Below are 23,358 nucleotides of genomic sequence, written 5' to 3'. Positions count from 1 at the left end.
CTTCACACAGTGGTGGGTATTTCAAGAACCAATCAGTGCATCTGGTTTTAAAGATAGAGCACTGAAGTTAACTAAGTAATTCCCCTTTTTTGTTTGCTTTCGTTTTGCTTTGTTGTTACTGACCTTCACTCTGAAACTTACTGGTTTCTGTATCATAACTGCCTCTACCTGCCTGTGTCTAATTTAGGAGATGCTGGGTTTACAATGAATATGACTAATTCTTTTACAACCACCTGAGCATCCATCTGTTGAGCAAACAAAATACAAAGCTGTCCCTGTATTTGTTCAGTAGCTGCAGCAGTTGTTCCTTAGTTGCTTTGTGCCAACAGAACTTCCTGAATATATTTGCTACCTTTCCTTAAAGTTCTCACTGGTTTGTCCCTTCTTTTCTCCTCAGAGAAGAAGCGCTACCGGGAGTCCTATATCAGTGACACTCTAGACATGGACCTGGACCCGTGCGACAAGAACTCCCATGGCAGCGGGAGCAGTGGCGGCAGCCGCAGGGATAACCGCCTCTCACGCCAGTCCACGGGAAGTCACGGCAGCTCCCACACCTCGGGCATCGAGGCTGACTCCAGGCACCGCGTGTCCGTGGAAATGTCGGTGGATGAGCCCTTCAGCATTGACCGGGTGCATAGGAAAGAGAAATCCTGCAGCTCAACCATCAGCTATGGTAGCTCTGGCATTGACAGTGGCAGCAAAGGACGGGCTGAAGATGACACTCAGGATGATGGTAAATAACTTGGACAGGTGGAGCCCACTTTTGTCTTCTGCAGGAGAACAGGGAGTAAGAGACTGTACAGCAGCTTGGAGCACAACTGTAATGCTAACCATTCTCCTGCTGCTCTCTTCCTCCTAGAGCTTGAGCTGGCAGTAGATGAGCCAGAGGAGATGCCTGTAGATGAGCCTTTAGAGGGAGACCAGTTAGAGGAGGCCACTGTGGGAGAATCTGTTGAATCCCTGCCTCTAGATGCTGCTAGCTGCCAAGGTGAGATGGCTTTCTGCTGCTGCTCAATGCTGTTCTTGAAGGCTGTAGCAACAGGCGTAATCTGAGGGATCTAAGAGCACTGTTATCTCCTTCCAAACAGCTGCCAGTGCTATTTACTGCCCTACTGCAACAAGATTTGCAGGCAGCTGATCTAGAGTTTAAAAGGCCAGCATTCTGTATTGTACAATGCTGCTCTCCTCTGTGCTCCTCAAAGTCTCCCTTCTTTAAATGTGCCACGCTTATATTCAGTTAATGACAAAAAGATAATTGAGGTAAACCTTCTGTAGGGAAGGAATATGCTTCAAAATCTTGTATGCCACAAAACAGCCAAGGGGTTCAACCACAGAATAATGGGATGGTCACAGAAATTTCTAGGTAAAGTTTTGTGGCTTGTGATACAGGGAATGCTAGGCAATAGGATTATGCAGGAGCTGTCTGGCCTTGATACATACAGTCTTTATAGCAAAGCAAGAAGGGTGAAAATGGGACAAGTTGGCAAGAAACTGTTTTCTTGAAAGTTTTCGAACATTGATCTTTAGGGCCAAAAATGAGTACTCATGAGCAAAACTCCTGGAGCACTGAGGGTGCTTAATGATGTATATTTGTCTTTAGAGGATAGCACTGTTTGAGTGTGGCCTGTGAGAACAACTTCCCTGTTCCACAGCCCACAAAACCTCAAACTTAAAATGCTTTTCACTTTCTCCTCCTCCTTTGCAGCTATAAATCAGGAATCTCTGTCTGTGGTGCAAGTCACACTAATCAAAATGAGGGGCCAAAGTGTGGAATCCCTTCACCAGGTAAGGGAGAGATTGCTCAGCAGGAGGGTCTGTGTGGGCACTGAACCAAGGTCTAGTGTAATGGAGACAGCTGTAAATCAGGACACCTGGATTAGTTTGGATTTGACTGATTTTTACATGGTGTAATCAAAACCAGCTGCTGGCCAGCTACTGCTCTCAGGAATAGGATAAGAGCAGCATTTGGGTTCAGAATAGTATAGAAAGGTTTGGGGCAATCAGCAGGGAGATCTTGCAGGCCAGTTATTGTCTGCCTTAGTCTTCTGAATGGGACATGGAAAATCAGACACTTCCAGATTTTCAGTGCAATACAGAGCAAAGACCATCTATGCAGTTTGGATGTGAGTTGCAAACTTGATCATGTTCCTGCTCCTGAAGCCAGAAGTAGCTTACATCAGAGCAAAACCAGATGCTCAGGCTCTAGTTGTTGTATCATTTGTGTGATTGTACTCTGTGTACTGAAGTCTTTGTTGTCAAGGTTTTCTTTTCATCAAACACTTGAGAAAGGGAAAACTATATATGGTAAAGTACCTCATAGAAGAACTTATATTTGGAAGAAGATTATTAAAATGTCTTTTTCAAGACCTCTTTTCAAAGTATAGCTGTACCCACTGGGGTAGAAATGTTGTGGTTTTTTGAAAAAAAAAAAAACAAAACAAAAACCACAAAAAAAGCACCTCTACCATTTCTACCCTCTCTTAATCCAAACTGGCCTTATCTGCTGAGAGAATTCTAAAACACTTAACAAGGATTTCAGTCACTTCTTAGGACTTTTTTTTTTAAATTTTCAAGTTTCTTTCTGGACCGAGTCAAAAATTATAAGAAATTTTCATTTATTCAACAAAATAGTCCATGAAGTGCTGTAGGAGGTTTGAATAAAATCTTGGTTATTTTTTTCCAAAGCTGAAGACTATACAATACAAATAATAATTAATTTATTCCTCTATTTGAGTAGAAGACTTAAGAGCTCATGGCTGGAAGTGGGCATCTTGTAAAGCTGTAATGTTTTTGAAGTTACTGCTGTTACATGCTTACGCTGTTAAATGATCATGAGGCAACTGTTTTATAAAAATGGTTCTGCTCAACACAGGACTGTCTTATGATCGCAAAGACCTGGCTGTCACTTTAGTGCGTCACATACTTGGTGCCTCCTTAGAAAACTAGCAAAACCTTCCTCACAAGGCTGTGTAACTAAATGCTGCAGGGTTTCCTTAGCGTTGACCAGACAGTGCAACATATTCCTATTTCTGGGAGTACAGCTGAGCCAGCACAGGATTTCCTCAGGGTAGTTTTTTAATTCCCCTCCCGTGGCAGTGAGGGAAGTGATACTGGGAGGAAGTTTCTGTGATGTCAACAGAAGTGTCTTGGTTTCAAAATTATATTCTTGAAATTAGCCTTAATAATAGCATTTAAGAGGTGATTATTAAAGAGGCAGAGAAAGAAAAAAATACAAGTGGTGAAGCTGGAAATACTCTCCAATGGACAATAATTCCTTCACAGAGGCTTGTGTAGCAAGATGGTGCCTCTGGGAATTACTGCTGATTTGTTGCTGCTCTTTATGGAACAATGTTATGTAGATGAAACTGTTGCAATTACTGGACACTGGAACCCATTAGTTTGCATGGTTGCCTTCTGAACCTTCCTTTCAGCTCATTAGACTTAACTCAGTGTGTTCAAGCACTTGGGATGTTTTTTGTTAAGTGCGTGCTGTCCATTTGAGGACAACTGCATGGATCTGCCAAGAAGTGTGAGGTCATTCAGGTGTCAGTATCTGTCAAGTGTTTCATCCATTGCACTGGACACTGAGGACACAGTGCAGACAGATCAGCATCTGGCTCAACGTGGCAGGACAGCTTATTGCACTTGTAATTTCTGAATTGTTCACAGCTCCTTCTTTAAGCCAACATCCTTCAGAAGGCTGGTGGGGCTCTTTTGAAAGAGCGGAAGAACAATTTTAGGAAACTTTTAGCATGCCATATCCAGCATCCTTAGGCTGTATTTGAGCTCATTGTTTTCATTTGTGTGTGTCTTGCTGAACTGGCAGGTCAGATCGCCCAAAAGCAGGAGCTGCACAGACCAGCACAGCCAGAGTTTGGATGACATCCGCCTGTACAAGCGCCGGCACCCATCCCTAAGTGCCACGCTGTCTTCAGACACGTCCCACAGCTACACCTTCGGCTGCAGCCTTGAGGATAAGCTGTCTGTCTACGGCTGCGTGTATTCCACAGCAGACTGCAAAACCAAGTCTGCCCTTTACGGGAAGCGATCCATGAACTGCCTCTCCTTGGATCTTCTGGGAGAGGACCAGGTCCCAGAGGAGTTCGTGGTGTAATGAGATTGGAGCTCTTCCATACCAGGAAACAGCTCATCATGGAAATATATACCTCATTAACACATGTGATGTCACTCTGGTTCTTGCAGGAGGTGGTGAGTGGCTTTGTTATTATGCTCCGTATCAGTGAGTGGCATCACTTCTGCAGACCTGGCTACAGGGCAAATCAACTGGAGTGTAGCACTTAACAGTGGCATTGGAAGTGTCAGTCTAAGCAGGAAATGGAAGTGGCCTGCACCCTTGACAGTGACACAACCAACATAAAAACCAAAAAACAGTGGACCAAAACGATGCTGAGCTAGTAAAGCAAACTGTGTCTAAATGGATTAATCAGAAAGAAATTTAAAGTCCATGCCATGTTCCTGCTTTTCTCTTGTGGTCCATGTCTCTTAATGCTAGTGTATAGGTAGTGTGTTTGTCTTCAGTTTGTGCTGCTGCAACATTGCCAACAGCTGTCAGGCCAGGATATATTTTTAGCACATTTGGAGGGCTGTGCATGGAAATGTCTGGCCTGTTTCAGTTGTAATGAACACAAGTTGCTTATTTCCTGCATTGGGAGCAAGACCTGCTCTGCCAGGAGTTTCTTCTTCTTTTGTTGTTGTTATTTTGTTGTAAGCATCCAGCCACGTACAATGTGTGGTCGGTTTTTTTTTCTTTATTGCAACAAATGGAACTGACTGTCAGCTGTCTACTACTGCTGTGATGCAGATTAGCATTATATCCTTAGGGAGACAGGGAGGAGATAAAACAAATGACTTGGCTGCTTCTGAGAGTAGAGAGGGCAAGAGCATTAGCTGACTGGCTTTTGAAGAGAGGAGTGTGACTGGAGAAAATTTGTCCAGGCATGATCACCCCTTACTTTGATACATACTTTAATGTTGATCTTTTCTTTGTTTTTAATAAACCTGTTCCTTATATTTTTTCCCCTCTGCTTAGGGGGCAAGTAAGGACTGGAGAAAGTCACTTTGTAAGGACAGACAAAGTGACTGTGTCCTACTTAGTCATGGATAGGTCATGCAAATATGTGTGTGTGGTATTGCAGGGCTGATGTAGGGTGTTTGTGTGCCAGACCAAGGGTACTTGTTTGGTCATCTTGAGAGTGGTAGAGCTGGCTGTACTGGCTCTCGCTAGGGAAAATAATCATAATTATGCTGTTTGATTCAAGCATTTGGTGTGGAAAACATCCTGCTACCTAGTTACATGCAAATAAATATATGTTTGATTTCCTCCCCTCATCAATTCCAGCACTGGGAAGCTTGTACTTGAAGGCTCAGCTTTGTGCCCAGTTTTTGACAGCCTTCTAGGCGTGTTTTGGCAAATTCTAGAAGCAGAGGAATACTATTCTGCTGGTTGGGAAAGTGTGTGTTGTGTAGTGTTGGTCATCAAAAGCTGAAGATAGCCTAATTCAGGAAGGGAAGGAAGCCAGACCATGACAAGGAAGGTTTGAGCTGCTGTTTTGATGATGGGCTTGCAAGCTCAGTAGTTGTCTGGTAAATTGCATTCCCATAAGTCATTAAAGTAGCAAATCCATGAAGTCCATCATCTTGCTACTTCTGTGTGAGTGTGATGTAGAGACAGGCTGTGCAGGTGCATCTGCATTTACTGAAGTGGGACCAGCAGCTCTACATCCTCTGAGATGAATCCAGCATCAAACCCAAGCTGTGTTTGAGGAATGAATGATGGGCGCAGGCTCACTGTAGCCACAACTTAATTGACTGTGCCCTCTTTGATCACACTGTTCTTTCTTTTTGTAATGAACAATTAGGAGCTGTGTGTTTACTGTAGCCTCTTTTCTTTTCTTCCAAACAAAGCCAAAATGCCTTTGCAAAGTACTTGAGGTATGTTTACTGCATCCAAAATGAATTCTCCTAAATGGATAAAGGACATCTGGCTGGTTGCTCTTGAACAGTCCAGTCAAGCCTTCCACTGTCAGTGATTCCCTGTTACCTGGTTCCTGTCTGGCCATAAGCCATGGGAGATGGGCATGGCCTGGATCCAGGAGGCCAGTGGCTGTACTGCAGGGAGCAGCCTTGCAGCAATGCAGGAGCCTTGCTCTTGCAGCCACCATGGAGCTGGAGGGATGGCTCTTACTGCAGCAATGCCTGTCCATGAAAAAGGTGAGGTGGGGAGGTCTGGAGTGAGGGCCCTGCTAACCTGTTGCTCTCCCACCCGTGCAGATGTACAGTTACTCGTGGTTCTGGGAATGGTTGTTAACAGGGGAAAAAAAAGTCAAAATTCAGTGGGTGTATTTGTTTGGAAAAGTGTCATAAAATGCATGTGCACCGTGTGCACACTTCTCTCAAAGACAATCACATCCATGTCTGCTTCAGCCTAACCACATCACGGAAGTGTTTATTGCCAGCAGGCAGCTCACTATTCTGGTTTTGCAGTTACCAGGTGTCTAAAGGATTTGGTGAAGCTGTAAGGCTGCTGCCGCTGGTTACAAAATTCACCAGTGCCTGAAAACAGTGTAACTGACTCTTGCATGAGCATCACTGCCTTGTACATACCTGGGGCATTCTTGTATTTATTCATGGCTGGTAGGGAAGGCAAACTCTACAGGTCTGACCATCTTCTCTCAGTGGTCTGTGCAGCTCCCTCCAGTACTGTTAAGTGACATATGCATATGAAGGGGAGACCAGACACTTTAGTGTATAGACTGAAAATGAATCAATGTCTTATGAGCACTGTGAATATCTATTATGCAACTTTTGTATTCATATTAAGAAAACAAAAACACCTGTTCCTGCTAGTAGTAGACTTATTTTTTGTTTGGATTTAGAAGGTCTCTTATTTTTGAGTTTGATAGTTTGGTAGATGTTAGTGTGTAAGCATTTATCAGCTGATGTTAGAAACTAGCTGCCAATATTTGTACATATTTGTAAAATACTCATGTTATAATCACTCTATTTTAAAGGTAAAAGTTTCTCCTTTCCATGAAAGGAATTTCTTGTTTAAAATAAAATATAAATAATTATATGTATACCTGCAATAAAGTATGGATAGAAAAAGGTAATTGTGTAGGGGTTTTTTTGTGTCCAAGGAGTACTGTGTCCAGTAATGTCTTCCATTTGAGAGGGGTTGTAGAATTTAATTTGCTGCCAGACTGTAATCAATATGAGCTCAGCTTGTGCTGACAAACCCAGAGGCACTGTAGTACTGGAAAAAGTCCTGTTCCTCCTCGCCATTCTCAGTAGCTCAATGCCAAAGAGGCCTTTGTCAGGTATTGAGAACACAGCTGAGCAGGTTGGAGTCAGCGGGACACTAGAGGGGGCTGAATCTGACTGAAGAGACAAGTTGAGCTACTCGTGGTGGTTAGTCAAGAAAACCAAGTGTGTGAACTCCCAAGGGTGTAGAGAGATCCTGTCACCATCCTCTCAGGGGCTGCATCCAAAGACAGCCACCAGCCCATGTGATGCAAAGTGCTGCTGAAGAGCACCAAAGTCACCTAACCTTCTGGCCTGGAGTCTGGCGTGGATAAAGGAAAGTTTTCTTTTCTTGGGTCATAAATCTATGAAGCAGTGCCACAGTATGACTATTTGGATCTCTTCTTGAAGAAGCTTGCTCACTTGGGAGTCTCTTGCAAATGTTGGGTTTTTTTCCTTTTCTCTGAAAGAAATTTACTTTTTAGGTATTTTGATGTTGTAGTCTTGTCCCTATTCTTATTATTTCCTTTCTTGTACTTCATATTTTTGTTCAGTACCGGCTATGTTTCCAGTATATAAATTTTCAAGGACTTTAGAAGCTTATCGAACTCTGGTTTGGGGATGCTGTAAGAGGGTGATTTGATTACACATGGAGCTTTGTCTGATGCCTTCAGTTTTAACTTTTTCAAATATTCTTCAAATCCTGTACTGCCTAGTGTGTAACTCTGAAGTTTCATGTGGCCTGTTAACTACTGTTCACTCATGCTGGTTAGACATAACAAACCTCTCTAGGTTTGCTCTTCAAGGACACCTTGATTGTCCCAGGCCCCAAAATGTGTAAACTAAAGCCTTGAGAGAAGGAGCAAACTTAGGGTAATTACATCCTTAACTGAAGTTATAATTGGAGAATTACCCCTGATATGCAAATGGACCAAACTGATACAAGCATGAAGATCCTGTGACCCAGTGTCCATCTTGGGTGGAGCCCCTCATAGGCTTTACACTCCCAAGGTGTACCTTTGAAGGCCCTTCAAGTAAATACCTACTTTTATTCTCTTATTTTTGTCTAGCCTCTGTTTTCAGGTGGCCACTTCAAAGGCATCAGTATGGAGGTGAAACTAAATAACAGATCAATATTAAGTCACCCAAATTCAAAGGACTTTGTCACTTCTCTCTGTGTCTTTGCTTGGCAAGTAATAGCACTTTCTTGCCCTCTAGGGTGGACTGCTGCTGACTAAAACTTATAGAATGAGTCTGTCTCAGAAGATGGGGCTTCTCATGGTACCAGCAAATCCTGTGTGGGTTCAGTCAAGTGCTGCAGTGTGGGGTGGGGACAGCGTGGTTACTACACTGGATCTGTTTTGAGGCATGCCAGGTCTGGGAGCTGCATGGAGGTAAGGCCTGCAGGTGTGTGCTAAAGCTGATGGGTAAAACAACCCAGGTATTTTGGGTGAGGTGAGATCAACTCTTCAATGGATTTCTTGGCAGCAAAATCTGAGACACTGAAGGTTGATAGAGTGTTTCAGGAGTTTGAACACTTTTGAGTGAGTACTGGCCCTAAAGCCTCTCAGTGGAAAGCTGTAGCTCCTTGCCCACCAGCAACTGTGCTTCCTCTGTCTGGGTCGGCTGTCTCCTGGTTACTTTGACCAGGCTTCTCGTGGCAGCTCTGTTTCCTCATCCCTACCCTCCTCTCTTCTGCCTCTACCTCGGAACCGCTGTTGTGACGCCTCCCCCTTCTTGGAGTGTCTTCCCGGGCTCGTGGTGCCCAAGGCCTGGCTCCTACTTTCATGCCTCTCCTGGACACCCACCAGCTGGGGCATGGGGAGGAGGAAGGGACCCAGCGCGTCCCCTGGAGGTTCTCCCGGCCCGTGGCGGCAGCGGGATGCGATGGGGCACCGAGGGCGCAGCGGCTGTGGCGGCCAGGCCGGGCCGCGCGGGGGCGCCCGAGGAGCGCGGCGGCCGCTGCTGCCTCAGGCCGGGCCCGGGTGGCCAAGTGGTGCCGATGCACCTCGGGCAGCCTCTGTCAGCACCCTGCGGGCTCCAGACTGACCGTCGCCCCTGGGATGGGGCAGCCCGGGGTGATCGGTACTTGAGTGAGCAGAGCCCAAAGCCATCGGTGGTCGTCGGGTCTTCACTGAATCCCACACAAAAAGCGTAAGGAAGTCGTTCCAGGTCTCGAGGGTCCAGCTCCTGCAAGGAGGGATGTGTACTCAAACTGCACTGAGGAGAAAGCTGATGGCCCTTAGCTTCTGGTCATCTTTGGCACGGGATGATTTAGCCGTGAAACGCTGATACAAGTTCAGAACCTTCCCCCCTCTGGCGAGTTGGTTTAAGAAAGGCAGACCTGTTCAATGGGATGAGAAGTCCCAGGGGCCCGGACAGCTGTACCCTGAGATGCTGTAGCTGGGACAGCACGGCTGTGTGTATGTGCTGAGGCAGCTCTGTGCCTGTAGTTGCCTTCAGTGTCCCGCACGGGCCGTGGGTGTAGACAGGACGGGTGTAGGGGAGCCCCAAGTACCACTCAGTGAAGCAGCTTTTGTCTCCGTGCGGAGCTGCCTCATCCTGGAGCGAGCTTCCTTTCTACAGAAGCTCTGCAGTGTCAGAGCAGCACCACCGGGTATTTCCCTTAGGTGCACCCAGGAAATCAGATGTACTGAATTTTTAATTCCATACTGAATTTTTAATGACATCTGAGTGCCATTGCAATCGCTTGCCCACCATCCAACTCCACCTCCATGACCCCCTTTGGTAGCCGAATATTAGTGTTGGGCTGCTGTCTGTTCACAGCTGGGCCCTTCTGCCCTTCCCTTCAGCCCAGGTGCAGCAGGGGCAGCTGGCACAGTGGCTGAGCCCACGGCTTGGCAAGACAGTGCACAGGTATGGGGTGCCTCTTCCACAACACCCTCCTGGCATGGCCCACTCTCTGATAGCCCTGACTGGTGCAGGAGGGGAGCACAGGAGAGGGTGAGGCTGGTGTTGGCAAGAATGCCTTTGGTCAGCAGGGATGGGCTGGAGGAATCAACCACATGATGGAGAAGTGTACAGAAAGGATCTTGTTTCACTTCTCTCATCCAAACATCATTTCATAAAGTAAACCCAGCTCTCCTCTGGCACACACAGTGCACCACTACAGACATCAGGGAGGGTTTTCTGCCCATGTGGTCTTTCTGTGGCTAATGCTTACTTTCTGGCTACTGTCTTTTTAGTCAGACATGAAGAGAGGGCTCCCATAACTCCTATGTTAAAGTGCTAATGTGTTATGTGATGCATTTTTGGGAGCTGATGTTCTTGGGATAGTCAAGAAGGACATGCCAGTCACCAGACTGGGTGCATTAAGGCCGGTGAGGCACCTGGGGGCAGGGGACAGTGTTAGTATTGGCAACTTTGTCCTCATGCGTGTGCAGGAGTTGCAGTGCTCTAGGTTTTCTTTGGAAACCCAGCTCCCTGAATCATGTTTTTGCATAAGTCTTACAGCTTGTAAGAAGGGAAACAAGGAATGTTTCCCAGCATACCTGGCTGAAGGGAAAATTTGGCAATAGGAATGTTCAAGGGGCCCATGCCAGAAGGGCAATAGAGAGCCTCAAGTACAGGTGTGTTTTGAAACATCCAGATCCAAGCCCGCACTTACACAATGCCTTGAGGCTGGGAGTGTGGACAGCTCCCCTGGAGTGGCTGAGTCCCTGGCCAGTCCCAGCCCAGGCTGACTGGCAGCACTGGCATTCAGCTAGCCACATCCTGCAGCAGGATGAACAGCAGGTTTTGCTGTGGGAGCAGCTGGGTATGATTTTGCTTAGCATGTGCTCTGCAAATAATAGAGAGGGCACAAACCACTGCTTTCCAATCCACTTCAGCACAAACCCATTTGAGCTCCAAAATTTTCATCAGTACTACTGAAAAACATAGGTTAGCTTAGGCAAAATTAAGGAGAGGTCCACAGTCATAATGCAGATTTTAACCTGTTTTCAGGATAAGCAGGCAGATAGGAGCTCTTACAGGCTTCTTTTTCCCAAGAACACTGCCAGAGCATCAGCTGAGCTTTTGGACAACACAAATATCTTTAAGGTTGATAAATTTTAAAGACTCCTCAAAGCTGCTGCCCCAGACTGATACTGCCACCACTCTGGCCCTGCTTCATTGAGGCTGTCCTGAGCTCAGAGCTGCCTCTCTAACTCCAGGCAGGTGCCCACAAAGCTCCAAGTACAGTTTCTTCCATTTCAGGATGAATGGTTAAAGCAGAGAGCCCCACAAGGCATGGTGACAGCAGAGATGGTGAAGCGGTGACAATCAAGGTGTGGAGGAGCATGAAGTGGTTTCTGGTGTCCCTAAGCCACTCTCCTCTGCCTGACAGTAGGGACCACAAAGGGTTCCTAGTGGCTCAGGTGTTTAACTTGCTGCAGCTGGTAGCAGGTCCAGGAGGAGGGTGCTCCAGAGGAAGGCAATCAAGGCACAGGAAATCAGCTGTCTTCAGAGGCAACGAGCCAAGCAAGAGAGAAGGTCTCAGCAGAAGCTCTGGGAGAAGTGACCAGAAGGTTCCAGTGTTGCAGTCCTGTGGATGAGCTGCCCAGGAGAGAAGTAAGGAGAGCCTTGCTGGGGTGATGGGGTAGGGCTTGCTTGCTTCCTAGTCTTTTCCAAATGTTGTTCACTCTAAGAGCCATATCAGATGCTGCTTCTACCTTCCTCCTGTCTGGTGTGTCCTAACGGTGAAACTGCTGACTCTTCCCTGGGATGTGCTGGTGTAAGGAATAACTTCCAAGGACTACAGGCAGCAATGGCAGAGGTGAGGGCAGCAGTAACTTGGCTTATCTTACCCCTGGTTGCCCTTATTTTATCACATCTGTGGCTCTCATGTTGCCTGGAGCTTGGGATTCTCTTGGGAGAACAGCTCTGCAGTCTCTTGAGCTGCAGAGGACCTTGGCCTCACACATGTCAGTTGTCCAACAATGTTCTCTCCCAGGGCACGTGTTGTGATTGCTGAGTCCAAACTGGGAGCAACCCTGCCCAGCTGTGGGCCACAAATGCCTGGCAGTGTGAGCAGCCTGGTGAAGGGGACAGCAGGATGTATCTGTGGGACACCTTCAGGGACTGACCTGGTGGCAGTGTGGGTGGGAGACACCAGGGCATTTCTTCAGGGGGCTCTCTTATGCTCTGTCAAAAGCAGGTGCCTAAGCTGAGACTCTGGCCAGGATCTGGCAAAATCTCAGCAATGAGGATGGGACCTCAGCTGCCTGGTACAAAGTGCCAATGAAATCTGATCTGCCAGATCAGATTTCAGGACATCTCCAGTATCTCGTGCTTGCCATTACTTTATCAGAGCTCCCTCAGGACCCTCTGCCCTTTTCTCTTTTTCCCTTTCCACTCCTTTTGGGAAGTAGATGGTGTCCAAAAGTCCCTGGCCTTTTTTGAGCTTGGATACTTTTGTTTTCTTGTGTCTGTGGTGAGGTGTCTCCTTGCCTTCAAGCTTCCCATCACCACACCACCCTGTAACTGTGACACGCTGTGTGGCCCAGAGCACAGCTGGCTGCAGGACTCCTGTGTGCTCTCCATGCCTGGCCTTGTGGTGTGTAACCCTCTCTGGCTCTCCTAGAGCATTTGTGGGTGTTGGGATCCTCCATGCTTGGCTTTTGGTCTCTCCAAAAAGTTGTCCTGGCTGAAGGCAGTTGGTCCTGCCTTGTGCAGCACCAGACTTGCCTGCAAACAGGCAGAGGTGTCCTCGGTGGCACTGCCCTTTCCCTTGCTTGGCAGGATATTCTGCAGTGGGACCACCTCACCATCCCATGGAAGTGCAGGGCTCACTTCAGGAGAGACACAGCAGGAGTGAGCATGGGTACTCCCCTCCAAAAGAGGAAGTGGATGGAGAAATATGGGTGGAGAGGGCAGCTGCTCTGTTGGCCTGAATACAGCCCGAGGTAATCCCTGTAGCTACTTCTAAGCTCATACAAGCTGCACAAGGAGGCTGGGTACAGTCCTGGTGATGTGAGGATCAGGAGCAGTACCTGTGTGCTCAGCTTCCCCAGGGGTTGCATTTCCCTGCTATGTAACTTGGCCAGGGAAGGTTTCTTTACCAGGACTTCAGGACTCTTCCTGGGACTGCGCAGGCAGCTTGCTTATTGTCCTCTGCTCCGTGTCCCCATGCAACTGCACATTTTAACATTTTTGTTATTCACCAACTCTCCTGCCTTTTGTCTGTATGCCACAGGAGCTGAGCTCATGGCATGCAGCTGGGACTGCAAAGGTTGTGACATTTTGATGTGTCTGGATTTACTGGACTAACGTCCTAAGAAGGGTTTAACATTGACGTACTTGTGCTGAAAACTGTAAGCCTATTGCTTGCATCCTATGTCCTGAAAGTGGCTGTTGTGAGTTGCTTACAACCAGGTGGTGCCCACAGCAATGAGTCCATCAGAAGTCCTCTCTCCTTGGGCCAACAAAAGAGCTGATGCTGCTGAATGTGCAGGTACATCCTCTGTGTTCAGGTATCACTGTTACATCCTACCCATCGCTGTTGCAAGTGTTATACCAAATCTAGCAGGTAAAACAGATTCCGGTTAAGGAAGCAGAAGTCACCCTTTCTTCTGGATGGAGACTGGGAGGACAGTGAAGTGGGAGCATCTCCATAAGGCAGCATCTGGGGGGGCTGTCTAGAGGTACAATGCCCTTTATGGCCCCTTGCCTTCGCTGGAGATAGCCCAGACAGTGGCTGTTGCCTTTCCTCCACCTTCCCAACACCCAGGTTGTTGTCCCTCTGGGCTGAGCCCTGTGCCATCTCCATGAGGTGGGCCTGCTCACTGCATATTTTGTATGTGCAAATATATATACTGCAATATTGAAGTGCCTCTTGTGAACTTTGTCCTGTCTCTGTTGGGAATTGCTTCCCACAAGCCAGACGCTGTGAAATAACTTGTCAGATCTGACTGCCTACACTTGGTTGCATTAGGAGACACTGAACATTGGCATGGTAAATACCTGCTAAACATTTTCCATGGATTCAGCCTTGGCAGCAGAGCCTGCCAGAGCAGCATGGGTTTCTCATCTACCTCCTTTCTAGGTAGCCCATAGATGATTGCATGCATCCACCCACACTGAGCCACCTACCTTGGGGAGGGTGTGAGACATGGGTCAGGAGAAAAGGACTGCAGACACCTGGATCTCAAATGCAAACAAAACTTATCAGAGCATGTGTAATGCACATTGTGACAGGAACATTGGTGCTGCTCAGCCAAAAGGCTGGAATTATTGGAGGCCCAGGACTAAAGCCCAAAGAAGGAGTGCTCACTAGTGTATTGGCTGCCCTGCAAAATGCTCCCATTTCTGAATTGAGTTTCGTGCTTTTCCTGGAGCTTGTATAATTCAAAATGACAGAAAATGTAGTGGGCAAAGTCTCTGTGTGTGTGTGCATGCTCAGAAGGAGGTGGAGGAGGCTCATGCTACAAAAAACCCAGACAGCTGAAGTGAGGGAGGAGCTATCATCTTTTGTCTCTTGGAAATTCAAAGCCTCTGGTGTGGCTTCCAAAACTTTTTATAGCAGTGTGGTGGGGGTTTTTTGTTGGTGGTGCTTTGGGTTTATTTGTTTTGTCTTGTTTTATGTAGAAGAGGCACACAAGTAATTAGTAAAGTCCAGAGGAAAATGAAAAGGAAAGCCACTCCTGGTACTGCCTTTAAGTGAACTGACACATCCCAGCCAGGATAGCAATTTCATGTAGCATAAAAAGAGTAAGAGGGGGGGATACATGTTGGAGGAAATACTTGCAAACATGAAGCCAGGGGAGCTGGGAGAAGAAGGGGGTGATAATTTGACTTAACTGAGGTTCCTCAGAGAAATGAGCAGAGGTGCAACTTTAGACCTGCAAGTCTGTGAATAAGATGTGCTAATCTCATGAGATACTTTCATGAATTCAAGAAGGCTCAAATTTAATCTTAGATTTTTTTAAAAATTAAAAAAAAAAATAAAAAGAGGAAGATGCATGGCAAGATAAAATTTGGTTTGATAAAAGTGGATGTAAGAGAAGGCAAAAATAGTTGTAGGCAGTGTTTCCCCTCACTTATGCCCTTCAGTTAGATCCCCTCCTGCCCTCCATTATACGATGTGTGGCATTTTGATCTGGCTGAGGCTATGGTTAATGTCCTTGTTCAAATGCCAAGTTGGTTTTGTGAAAGGCTGCAGACCCTTTTGGCATCCCTGCACTCTGGGCCCGTTTGCTCCTCCATGACCAGATGCTGCTGCTTCTTCTTCTGCCTGGAAGGTTCTTGCAAGCCCATCAGCTTGTGACTGCTTATTTATAGCAAGAGCCAAAAGCCTTTTCCAATAACCACTTCATGCTGCCTGTTCCTCGCGTTTTGCAAGGGTTTGGAAAAGTCCTTCACAAAATGGAATCAGCAATTTAATAACAAATTAAACATTTTTGTGAACCTTCCAATGCTTGTTGGAACCCTGGCTTCTAAATGCTGATTATGGTTTTTCTAGCCTGGCTAAAAGCAGCCTCTCTTTGTGGTGTGGCTGCTGCCAAGTCATGAAACCACACATGGAAATTAAATATATAATTTTCAAACGTCAGCATAGGTCAAGGTTTTGTTTAAGAGTGGGCAAAAGGCACTGGCTGGTGTAATTACCGGTTTGCTTTAACCCCGTGATGATATGCAGCTCTCTCAAGCACTTGTGGATCACAGGGCTTTCTTGGGCTCTGCTGAGAAGAGTGTTCCTAGGTGATGAGGAAGATTAAGGGCTTGTCTGGAGAGGGTGCAGAGTGCTGTGAACTACAGTGTGAGTTTAGCACTCGAAGCTAAAAAATGGTAAACTGCCCTGCACAAAGATGTTTCTTGCAAGTGCCAAATAAAACACCTTCAGAGAGAACTGATGGGGACCTGCTCCTGTGCCATGTAGTCTGCTCTGCCTCATTTCATGCTGCCTTGCCCTATTCAGAAAGCTGAGTGCTGCAAGGGAGCTGGGGACAGATTTTGCAAAGGCTGAAAGACATGTGTTGGACCAGCACGGCAGGGCTGTGCAGGCATGGTAGGGCTCAAGGCTGAAACATGTAAATGAAATGCCTCCACAGCAGTTGTATGGACTCCAAGATTAGATCATTGAGTGATCAGTTCCTCTGGCTGTGGTAGACTTGAGAGTTGGGGCTCTAAACCCTTTGCCTGGACTCCCTTGCTAGACTAGGGAGGCAGAGGTATTGAAGAAAGTGGATCTATCCTGTTAATCCCTTTCCTTTGGCTGCAAGGCGAACCACCAACCACAGATGATAAATTCCATCTGTAATGATAAATCCACAGAGAAATGTGGGCACCAAACTGTACTTTTAGGCCAAATTTTGGATTTGTACTTTAAAGGTCATTGTGTGATTCTAGATAAGTCTAGATTTCTGCTGGCTTTGTGTAGGTCTATGTGCACACGTATCTGTGTATATAACCTTAGACAAGCACTTGCTGCTGTTAGGCCTTGGGGATTGGTCTCACAGAGTCCCATTTTCCCTGCTCTATCTCCAGATCTGCTGAATGACCTTCAAGCCAGAGCATTCATATGTACTGGGAGAGACAGAAGCCCAACCACTTGTCTTTGAACTGGATCCAAAGTTTCTGCTTCTGGGAGGGTGCTTGGCCTATGGGTTAGGAGTGTGGAAGCTGCTTCCACTTTTAAGTAAGGTGCTCTGGGGTTCATCTGCATGACTGTGAGACTCTGGGCCTCCGAGGCAGGTGCTGTGCTGGTCAGGCTTCATACCATTGGCTCCTTGGCCACCTGGACATTAAGCCAGGATGGTGAGTACCAAAAGTATTCACAAGAGCAAATTCTCTTGTGTTTGCTGTGGTTTCTGTAGTGGGCAGGCTCTTTGAGGAAGAGTTGGAGGCTTCTGGCTACTGTTGCTGAAATTATTTGCAGGGCTCCTCTGCAGGGTGATGAAGGCAGCAGCATAAATTAAAGAGGAGCTCCTGAAGGCCAGTTCCATGGGTAGCTGGGGTTTGTGGTGCCTTGCAGCATTATGTGGATGTGTGCCTATTTCCTAGGGCTAGCCAGGGGACAGTGGGAGGTGTGACATAGGTGAACTGAACTGTCACAGGAGAAAGTTGGGGCCCAGGGGAGGAGAATGAGAGCCCAGCAGTGGAAGGTTAATGTGTTGACTGCCACCAAGGCATGTGGATCATGGACAGGAAAAAGCACCCCTCTATAATGAGCAGCACTCTGAGACACTGACCCAGTGACTTGTCCGAAGCAGGGTTGAGAGTGCTCTCGCTTCAGTGCACCAACAGACCAGCTGAATTCTGCATTATGCACTTGTGGACGCCACTGAAAGGATCTTCTCCTGATTTATGTTGTTTTTACTCTTATTTGCTTGTGCCCCTGCCCTAGCAGAGAGCAAAGGTGTTTTAGCATATTGACTACATGGGCACTCTTAAGAACAACCACCTTTTCCCTGGTGCTTATGCCCTTCTTTGCAATATTTTAGAATGCTTTTGAATATCACTTTTTTTTTTCTTTCTCCCAGTGTTGGCATGTGTGTTTCACCTTTACAGTGCCAAGATAGTGAGGACTGGTTTATCAGGATAGGCTTTAACCAATGAGGGAAACCTTGAGGTCAGCTCTGTGAATATCTGTCATGTCTGCTTTTCTAAAATATATGTAATTTCAAAGCATGAAAGATCTGAACACTGAAAAGTTACAGCAAAGAAGTATAGGGCCTTGCACATGCTGTTTTGCTTGCTCCCCAAGACATCAGTTTCATGTCTGAATATCCTCCTTTGGCAGGCCTGAGTGACTCTTGGGACAGAAGACAATTCAGCTTAGACATGAGAGTAAAGCCATTTCACCCTTACAAGTTTTACCCTTCTTCCCTTCTGACACAGGGATTGAGCAACCACATCTCTATAACCCAGGAAATTCCAAACCTGAATGTTCTTAGAACAAAATGTTAACCTTGTTGCCCTGCATATCCTGTACACTCCGTTGTGCAGGTCAAACAGTGAGTGATATGCTATGCTGACAAGGAAAACAGGAATAGGGAATGCTGCATACTCTGTTTGGCAGAGTTAATGGTAATGTAGAAACTTAACCTTTTGGTATTTGCTCATATTTGAGGGGTTTATTTCTCTGTTTCAATAATAAGTGTTTCTGCTTTTCTCCTACAACACAGATTATAAATAAATCCAAAGTTTTGAAGGGCAGTTTTTCAGAAAAAGGAAAGAAAGAACAGCTCATGGCAAGTTGCATTTCTGTGTAACACTTAGTTTCTCAAGTATTTTAAGGATTTGACATTTCTTACTTATAACTGCTGGTGGAATCAGCCCTTGTTACTTAACCTCTCTTTGAGCTGTAATCCAGGTGGCTTTAGTAGCCCAGCTGTCCACAGACTAAGGTGAGCTTTCGTTTATCAGGCTGACATTCCTCACTCTGACACTTTCTCACCTGAGATTGCTTTACTGACCACTCAGCTTCCTAAGTCCCCTTGGCCAGATTTTTTTTCTACCCCTCTGTTACTGCTGGAATTGGGTAAAGTTAAGGCATTTTTTACCCTTTTACCTTTACAACATTGTTTAGGAAAACAAGAGCTCTCTGGTTGGATGCTTATGTTCTGAGCACCAGAGCACTGCAAGCAACACAGCAGCTGTTACATATTCAAAGATGAAATTCCAATAATAGTATGCTACATAATCTCTGGATAAATATTTGTGCTTGTGAAGGTTAAGTGACTTGGAGTACTGTAAACTCCAGCTTTTGAGGCAGGCCACTGCAATTTAAGCCTTCTTGCAGTGACCTAACAATGACCTCTCTCCTAGTCTAGGGGCAGAGTTATTGCTGGTGGAAAAATATTAGGAGTGGATCTTGAGGTCTCTGCTGAGCAATAATTTAGTGCAGAGAACACATCAGATGTTGCTTGAACCCAATTGCTTATCTTGGACCTACTTCTCACCTCTAACATTGCTTAAACTTCCTTGAAACTTCTCCCAGTATCACTTCATTCACAAACCCTGCATGATGTTGTCTCACCATTGGTGTAAAAGGGTGAAAGCCTCTTGCAGGTGACAAATGGTGTATCACAAGCTGCTGTTTGGTGTTTTGTGTGGTTATCCTTTTTAATCTGCAGGCTCCGCTTCAAGGTTGTGATGTGTTTAACTTGCTTCAGAAATGCAAGTGAAACAATAGGCCAGATTACTGCAACAGTTGTACAAGTTGGGTCCCATTAGGATGTGTAGTTCAGGGCCTTTCAGCATTCATGGAGCAAAAATACCCCCCAAACAGGCAGAGCTGTGGGTTTAACGAAATCAGCAGAGCTGGGATTCATTCCAACCATTTAACCTAAGTGTGTTTTCAAAAAGTTGTGTAATCCCCCATTTGCTTTCTAAGCTACATTCCAGAGGGATAACAGATTACACCCTTACTCATTTTTCTCCATCTCACTCATGCCATTATTTCCTACCTAAAACAACAGAACAAAACTTCATTCAGTACAGCTGATGGGTTCCTTTACACTCCGACCTGTTGCTAGTGCATTAGGAATGACCCCATCCATGCTACATAGAAGAGCAATCCAAAATGACATGTCTCATTTTAATCCAAGCTGGGAGGAAGTGTTTCACTTTGTTTTGAAGCACTGGAATGATATTTAGACTCCTGACTTCTACTGAGAAAACAGAACGCACCCTTGGCCTTTCAGAAGAGAACCACTTTAAATCAGGGCCCTATTGCCTTAGGGCCAGTAGAACTAAGGAAACACATCACCAAAGCCAAGTCTTAAAGCCCAGTTTATTTCTCTGCCATTCCATCAGGGCTGGCAGCTGTTGTCAATACTTGATATTATCTTTGGAGCAATAACATCATTAGCAGGTTTATTGGTAACTAATGCCATGTTGAGGATTGTTTATTTTATCTGGCAGTTGATATCTAAAAGAATGGCTTAAGGACAATAATAGACATTTTGGTCTGAGGAACTCATTAATGATACTTTAATCCACAGGAGTCTTAAGTTTTATTTTGCTTTACTTGGCAATGGGAAATTTTTTTTCTTGACTTGTCCTCTCTGAACCTGTCGAGCACGAGTCCCAAATCCCAGAGACTGCATTGATTCCGTTAAGTACTTCTGGCCAGGAGAGATGCACAGCATCACCAACAGTTTAGCATCACCTCCTAAAAGCAGGGAAAAGACAAAACATACTTATTGACCTCATTATTTTCAGTAAGTTATACACTGGTACCATACTGATCTACACAACAGTGAGCACAGGTTAGCACTGCTTTCATGAAGCAGAAGACTGCTCCTGAAGAGGGCTGTTGAAACAGCCCTAAACAGACATGGAGAGTCTATATCTAACAATATGGTACTTGCCCCTAAGTGTTTCACAATTTGTAATGTAGATTTTTTCCCCCTTTTAGCTTCATCAGTTAATCAGAATGTATTATGGGTCTAGACACTTAATTTAAGTTTTGTCAAATGTTTGTAAATTTAGGGTAATGGCAAAATATCTTGTGTGACAATAAAACAAAACAGACTTGAAGTTTACAGACAATGATTAAAGAAAGGAGGAAACTGCCATTTTCAACACTTCACTGAAGTCATACAACTTGGTTAAAATCAGGCTCAGTGCCCATAAAACACTTCTCTTTTTGGCTTTCCCTTTTCACAGTAGGGACTTCAGTACTAAATGAAAATCAAAGCTTAAGCAAAAATTCATAGTATTTCAGAAACTCTGAAGAATTGTTACCTCATTCACTGTCAATGTCTTGAAATGGAGATTAAAAGCATAAGGGCTAATATTTGCTGGCTGAAGAAAAATGGACACAAACCCGACAGTACTGCAGGAATAACACTTGCTTTAAAACTACTCCTGCGTAGATGGGGAGCTAAAGAAAAGGAAGTGACCCAAACACAAAAAGAAATTGTAGCACAGTGCCATGTCCTGTCTTCCTCCTTTGTCTCACTGCTATAGAGCACAATGGTAAGGAATGTGCAAATATGTGATTATTACTACAGGATATAAAGACTGAGGTTTAACTTTTAAACTGTACCTGACATGAAACACCAGTGAAATGCAATTTTTACCCTTTACATGATCCTATTGAGATGTTGTTCTTCAGCTGAGCTTTCGAAACTGCAAGGTTTAGCTAAATTCAGAAGGAGTTCAGAACTGTCACTGTATACTCACACACTCCAGAGCCAGAGTCTTTGAAATAGAGGCCACATTCAAGCAAACAGTAGAAGATCATCTAGTTTTACACAGCAAAGAGGGGGGATAAAATTAGGAGAAGAAATCTATATTGTTAAACAGGAGTCAGAATAATCCCTCACCTACAGAGTCCTGAAGCAGATGTGTAAGTTTGCTGTTCCGATACGGGACGTGAGCTCGCTGCTCTGCTATCGCTCCCAGAACATCAGCCAGGGCAGACAGGCTGCGGTTAATGAAGGAGGTCTCTCTTAGTGCTGCCCCTGTCACTCCAGACATACCTGGTACAGTACAGGAAAATGCAGTGGTAACACTAAGCAAAGCTGCTTCAAAACTGTAATGTGGAGGAAAGGTTAAAAAAGATTCATTGTGTACAGATGGTCCAAAGCATCTCATGTTAAAGTTGATCTCTTCAGATGTACAATGCATTTTGGCTCCATCTGTATTAAGAACAAGGAACCAAGAAAGTAGGAACACCTTAAGATCAGACAAAATAACACCACTTTTGAAAATGTGAGTCCACAATGCCCCCAAAGAGAAGCCTGTTTTGTTTCATCATTTTTTATAAGAGTTAGCTGCCCCATCTGTATCCCTTAGGAAAAAAAGGAGAGGCACTGATGGCACAAGCTGCAGAAACAAAACTGTACAACAGCCACAAGTATGAAGTATTTGTGTTCACCTAATGCTATGAGATGGTGCTTTATGGCATGATTTTCTGTAAGGAAATGGATAAAGGAAAATGATGCCCTTCTACCACCCACCCAGCACGGTTATATGTGGCTATGCTGCCCCTGAGCAACACTGTAAAGGTTTGGTCTATGCAACACATTGCACCAATTCAAAGAGGTGCTGCAAGCTCAACTCTTTGATCAGTCTGGATGAGGTTGCAGTTAAGAGTAATTAATTCCTGCTGTTCTTACCTCTACCATGCTATTAGCATTTAGCATCACATTATTCAAATTCAAGCTTTCTTCAGGATAGTGGATGAGGTACAGATGCACCCGCAGTCACTCCTCCTTACCCAGAGCACATGATCCATGTCAGGCAGAGCTGATGGCGTGGGATGATCAGATGGGGCCAACAACTTTCTCTACTGCCTACTCTCCCATCCCTAGACAGGTACAAGGAGTGGCTAGAGATCTTGATTTCCCCTTAGGCCAGCATTTTCCAAACTGGGAGAGCAAATAAGGAGTTCAAGAGGGAAATGTGAAAAGGTGAAGTAATAGCAAAAACCCCAGGAGTCTGGACAGGGAGGGCTGGAGAACTGTGACTGTGGGAAAGGATGAGGTTGGAGTGGTAGAGTCTCTTGTCAGAGAGAGACAGAGCAAAACAGTTTGGAAGACCCTGCCAAAGGCTGGATAACAATCCAAGATAGGATGAATCTCAGGCTAACTTTACTGGGGTCATTATGTATACAGCCATCCCTAGGCTTCTTGTATATCAAGGAGAAGTGGACAGCTATCCCCCTAAAGCAGAAAACTGCAAATAGGGGAGGGGGTATGTGTTTAAACTGCTGTTTATCTACATTTGGTTAGATGAATGTCAACAAAGCATTTAGCTGAGTTTTCAAAGTGAAACGCAGTTTGCTAAAAAGGGACCACTTGGCTTGCAAATGCTGCAAATGACCCAGGCTGGCTGTAGAGCCAACAGGGCCGGGCACTGATGGGTCTGAGAAGCCTGAGGTACTGCTGCTCACTTAGATTTGTCCACATTTTAAAACAATTACGAGTTAACACTGCCCTCACTTTCAGCAGAATACGTCCACCAGCCCAGCTGACGGCAGAGGTCAGTCTGCTGCGTGTGCTGGGCCACATCTAACACTGATGTGAGCACAGCTCTTCTGGCTTCACTAGAGGATCTGGCCTGCCGAGCCCCAAACCAAGGAAATGTTTGTCCTGGTTTAACTGAGAGAACAAACACACACCCTGTTGCTCAATTACATGTTTT

The 23,358-nt window shown here is 45.5% G+C and overlaps 2 protein-coding genes and 1 long non-coding RNA gene across 7 annotated transcripts in view; 2 read left to right on the top strand and 1 right to left on the bottom strand.

Annotated features, from left to right (window-relative positions):
* FRMD1 (FERM domain containing 1) overlaps positions 1 to 7,121 on the top strand; it is a 40,848-nt gene extending 33,727 nt beyond the window's left edge. For 2 of the 3 annotated variants that reach the window (XM_069010196.1, XM_069010197.1), the window contains 4 exons: positions 398 to 733; positions 860 to 988; positions 1,706 to 1,785; positions 3,827 to 7,121. In XM_069010196.1, coding sequence (XP_068866297.1) covers positions 398 to 733; positions 860 to 988; positions 1,706 to 1,785; positions 3,827 to 4,114 — 833 coding nt within the window. In that variant the 3' untranslated portion in view covers positions 4,115 to 7,121. The remainder of the gene's footprint in view (positions 1 to 397; positions 734 to 859; positions 989 to 1,705; positions 1,786 to 3,826) is intronic. The other variant, XM_069010198.1, reaches the window with a different exon arrangement.
* Positions 7,122 to 11,704: 4,583 nt separating this feature from the next.
* LOC138108067 (uncharacterized) lies at positions 11,705 to 14,083 on the top strand. Its single transcript, XR_011149854.1, has 3 exons — positions 11,705 to 11,832; positions 11,910 to 12,037; positions 13,003 to 14,083. It is a non-coding gene; the product is annotated as an uncharacterized lncRNA (long non-coding RNA).
* A 5,357-nt stretch (positions 14,084 to 19,440) lies between these two features.
* The window catches only part of KIF25 (kinesin family member 25), a 42,268-nt gene continuing 38,350 nt past the window's right edge, over positions 19,441 to 23,358 (bottom strand). The window contains exons 14-15 of one of the 3 annotated variants that reach the window (XM_069010193.1): positions 21,537 to 21,692; positions 19,441 to 20,377 (exon numbers count right to left, since the gene is read on the bottom strand). In XM_069010193.1, coding sequence (XP_068866294.1) covers positions 20,220 to 20,377; positions 21,537 to 21,692 — 314 coding nt within the window. In that variant the 3' untranslated portion in view covers positions 19,441 to 20,219. The remainder of the gene's footprint in view (positions 20,378 to 21,536; positions 21,693 to 23,358) is intronic. The other 2 variants (XM_069010195.1, XM_069010194.1) reach the window with 2 other exon arrangements.

Source organism: Aphelocoma coerulescens, chromosome 3 (genome assembly GCF_041296385.1).
Source record: "Aphelocoma coerulescens isolate FSJ_1873_10779 chromosome 3, UR_Acoe_1.0, whole genome shotgun sequence".
Taxonomy (NCBI): Eukaryota; Metazoa; Chordata; class Aves; order Passeriformes; family Corvidae; genus Aphelocoma; species Aphelocoma coerulescens.
This window is presented reverse-complemented; position numbering and strand designations above follow the sequence as displayed.